Source organism: Etheostoma spectabile, chromosome 15 (assembly GCF_008692095.1).
Source record: "Etheostoma spectabile isolate EspeVRDwgs_2016 chromosome 15, UIUC_Espe_1.0, whole genome shotgun sequence".
Lineage (NCBI taxonomy): Eukaryota > Metazoa > Chordata > Actinopteri > Perciformes > Percidae > Etheostoma > Etheostoma spectabile.
In genome coordinates this window covers 9,103,385-9,107,123 of record NC_045747.1, presented here as the reverse complement: position 1 = coordinate 9,107,123, position 3,739 = coordinate 9,103,385, and the positions used below count along the sequence as shown (strand labels likewise).

At 39.2% G+C, this 3,739-nt stretch overlaps 1 protein-coding gene across 1 annotated transcript in view; it reads right to left on the bottom strand.

Moving 5' to 3' along the window:
• Window positions 1-3,739, bottom strand: part of abca3b (ATP-binding cassette, sub-family A (ABC1), member 3b) — a 27,740-nt gene that overhangs the window by 13,909 nt on the left and 10,092 nt on the right. The window contains exons 7-10 of the mRNA XM_032537355.1: window positions 3,612-3,728; window positions 3,042-3,162; window positions 1,532-1,705; window positions 1,223-1,404 (exon numbers count right to left, since the gene is read on the bottom strand). Coding sequence (XP_032393246.1) covers window positions 1,223-1,404; window positions 1,532-1,705; window positions 3,042-3,162; window positions 3,612-3,728 — 594 coding nt within the window. The remainder of the gene's footprint in view (window positions 1-1,222; window positions 1,405-1,531; window positions 1,706-3,041; window positions 3,163-3,611; window positions 3,729-3,739) is intronic.

Here is a 3,739-nt window from a genome sequence, read left to right as displayed (position 1 = left end):
TGTGTGTGTGTGTGTGTGTGTGTGTACGCCATTTTGTGATAATCCAGTTGTTATAAACATAAACCTTATTTGTGTTGGCTTGACGCTTCCTGTTATTCTAGCCAGCTGAATCCAAGGACTTCCTCTGGCCGGTATGTAGTGACCTCAAGTTTTCAATCCCCTCCGCTGTCACTTATCACAGCTACTTACACTGAGTGCAGCAATTTCTTTATTCTAAGGTCAGTTATCTCTTACAGGAGACCTCTGCCTTGCAATTACCTTAGGGTGCTGTAAGTGCTTAACACCCCTTACTCGCAGTATTCACATGACAATGTGTCTTTAACTGTAAACCACAATGAAAAAGCCACGTCAGGGTTCAATTCCTGGCAGCGACGGTTCAGGCTTGTTCAGGCCTTTCAACAAACACATGTCACTGGTCATGTCCTTTTACTGCACTAGTAATATCAAGTATAATTTCCCTTACTTAGGTGAATGAGCCAGTATGTATTTATTTTCTTAAATTCCTATATCTGTATCCTCATGTATTGGCTAATAATTCTGTTGTAACGTGTTTGCTATTGCCACATATCTTATATGAATTCCACCAGACTATAAATGGTTACACAAAAATTCATACAAAATGCTCAGTGAATAATTTTATCAAAAAAATAATTAAATAAATTCACCATTTTATAATAGTTTCTTTAAGACATCCAACAAATTGCAGGAAGAACAAGGGCTAATAGCTTCTTTTTTTTAGAATTTTTCTGATGAAAATGTGAATCTATATCTAGTTTATACAAAATATCCAACCACACATTTTACAGGTATAGCAAAACAATAGTAGCAAGTAATTAATAAAATGTTACAAGTGTCACTGAAAGAAATGTGCTGACAGTATACGCTATTGCAAATTATACCAGGACTATGAAAACACATTACACTGTTTGTTACTTAGAAAGATGTTTACTAGAACCAACCTGATGATTAGGCAATATTTTGTTCGTACAGAACTTCCCCATTTTTTTCAGTTTACTTCTTTTAAGTTTGAATTAGTAACTGACTAAAAGGCACTGGGAGGAGAAACAACATTATCAGATAACAAAAATTATCTGAAACATTTGTATCGCTTCTGAATGCTATGTGTGTTCATATTTTCATCCCACTAAAGTAGCTGAATTTGGATACCTTCACTGAGAATGTGAGTGTGTGCAAGTGTGAGCCGCTTAGCTTTGAAACATACCAGTACAAAGAAGTAAGATGGTAGAGGCACTCCGTACTCTCCAGGAAAAACGGCCTCCATGTACCAGGCCACCAACCCATAGAGCACAGAGTCGAACAGCAGCAGGCCTAACACCTGGGCCAGAGAGAAGTCATCATCCACCGTCACAGAGTCAAACAAGTTTGACCACTGGATTCCCATTCCTATAGAGGGGAAAGGGATTTGATAAAAAAATTTCAAATGCTGTTTTACCGGCAGAAATTGAGAAATTCACCATTACTTCCTAAAATAGACGGATAGTTCAACATTGACCACAACATCAAGTCTCACCTTTGCCTTCAAACATTCCTATGAGCTGAGCTCCCATGGCCATGGCCACATTAGAGATGAGGCAGGCTGACACCTTCTGGGCATGGCTAAGCAGGTCATACCGTGGCCACAGGAACAAATAAGGCAGGTAGCTCAGGAAATAGATGAAGCCGCCCGCTGCTGCCGCCACATTTGCTGGAGATAGAGAGAAAAAAAGAGTTTAAGGGGATGCTGACCGCTACAGAGGAAAGCACACACAGACACACACACACACAAAAGAAAACTATTTTTGCAGCAAATTGACAGAGCCAGTCTGTGAGTGCAGTTCAGATGAAGCATTAAGGAGTACAAAGGATTAAGGATGGTGGAGTAATGGGGAAAGAAAGTGGAGCACTATGGATGAGGCGAAAGAAAGACTTTAAGGGCTGTTTTGCTTCCATTTCTGAGCAGTATGACAAAACTTCTCAAAAGGGCACTTGTGGCAGACATTGTGACATTTCGAGCCTGTGTGGAACACGCATTGACTAAAAAGGACAGCATCAGTGGGTGGTGAAAGTATCCAGATAGCTGTTTGCACAAAGACAGAAAGAAGAAAGATGAAATCTGTCTTTGTTCAAAAATGGCTAAAGATGGCACTGTAGGATCCTCATGTTGGTTTGGCCTATTTTCTGTAAAAGCCCCTCATTACTGTCTGTTTCCGCTTTTCTTTACAAATCAGAAAGTGTATGGAAAACCCTTGAACCTAGTTAGGGCTCATTATGTAATGATCTTTGTTTTTGTTTACGTACAGTGTCGAGAGAGAAAACAACACAACAATGCCATTTCAGCAGCTCATGTTCAGTATAATTTGTTCAGCAGTAATTGACACAATTTAATAACTTAAGTCAAGCTTTTAAAATACCACAGTTTGGGCAATTATTCGACCACAGACAAGCTCATAGAAAGCAGGAAATAGAAAGGAAGAGCAGGACAAGATTTAAAAAAAATACACCTAAGGTAATTTGGCTTATACTGTCAAAGCCAAGTAGGAAAACTGTCCAGGCAGGTGACAGAGAACAGAAATACTATCTTTTAAAAAACATAAACTACAGCAAGGCTAAGCAAGTTCATAGGTGCTAACTGCTTTGCAAACGGCAGCATAAAACTGAGGCTGTGACGAGCACTTGTAACCTGAGCTGCTTTGTTGCAGAAAGTTGGAAGGAGATGCTTTCATTCATGAAAGAGTGAGAGCACAAAGAGGGAAAGACAAGGAGGACACACGAAAGAAGAGATAGGATTTAAATAGTTTCTTTATCATCTATATTATTCAGGCCGGACCGGGTTCTTTAATTTCATGTGGCTGAAGACCAACACAGCTGTGAACAACTAAAAAACAAGAAACATACCACTTTTTAAGTGAACAAAACATGCACTATACAGCATCAGCGGCAAAAAAAATTGATACACTAATTTTCACAAAGCAAGAGACTGGCAGTCAAAGAGAGGCATATTTATCATTCAGAAAATAATGGACAGACACAGAAACACACACCTCGTGAGAAGAAGGCACTGATCATGAAACTGAAGTTGATGGTGGCCACAGTGAAGACAAGCAGGAAGACGAAGACGAGCGAGGGGTCGCTGTAGGTCAGCACTGCTCCGTTAGGGCTCACCTAAAACAACAGTTAGAAAACAGATGGTTTTATAGCCTCTAAATGAACAATGAACTCATTCCTGCACTTGATGTTGTAATCGTGATGCTAAGCTGCTTCAGTAACTACACTGCTCAACACAAAACAAATATCTAATTATTATGAACTGGTTATTATAATAAAACTATTTGATAATTTGCTTTACAGATAATTTCTCTTTTTCCACTCTCTTTTCTACTTGGTTTTACTGTAAAGCACTGCCTCTTATGTCTTAGTTAATTAAGTCACAATGTAGGATAGCTTAGCTACATATTTCCACACTAAATAAATACCTACTGCAGGTTTTTCCACCAAATATTACTGTAGATAATGATATTGGATAACCTTATCGAAGAAACTGCTTACAGTTGGGGTGAAGGTATTACATGCCGGAATGTAGCTTGTAACTACACTTTGTAACACAAACTCACCTGGATGCAAAGGAGCAGAGTGACAAAAAATATTGAAATGGAGAGGAAGAGGAAGAACATGAGGAACCAGGCACTCCAGTGGAGCCAGTTGCTGAGACCCATCATCCTCATGTACTCCTAAAATGCAC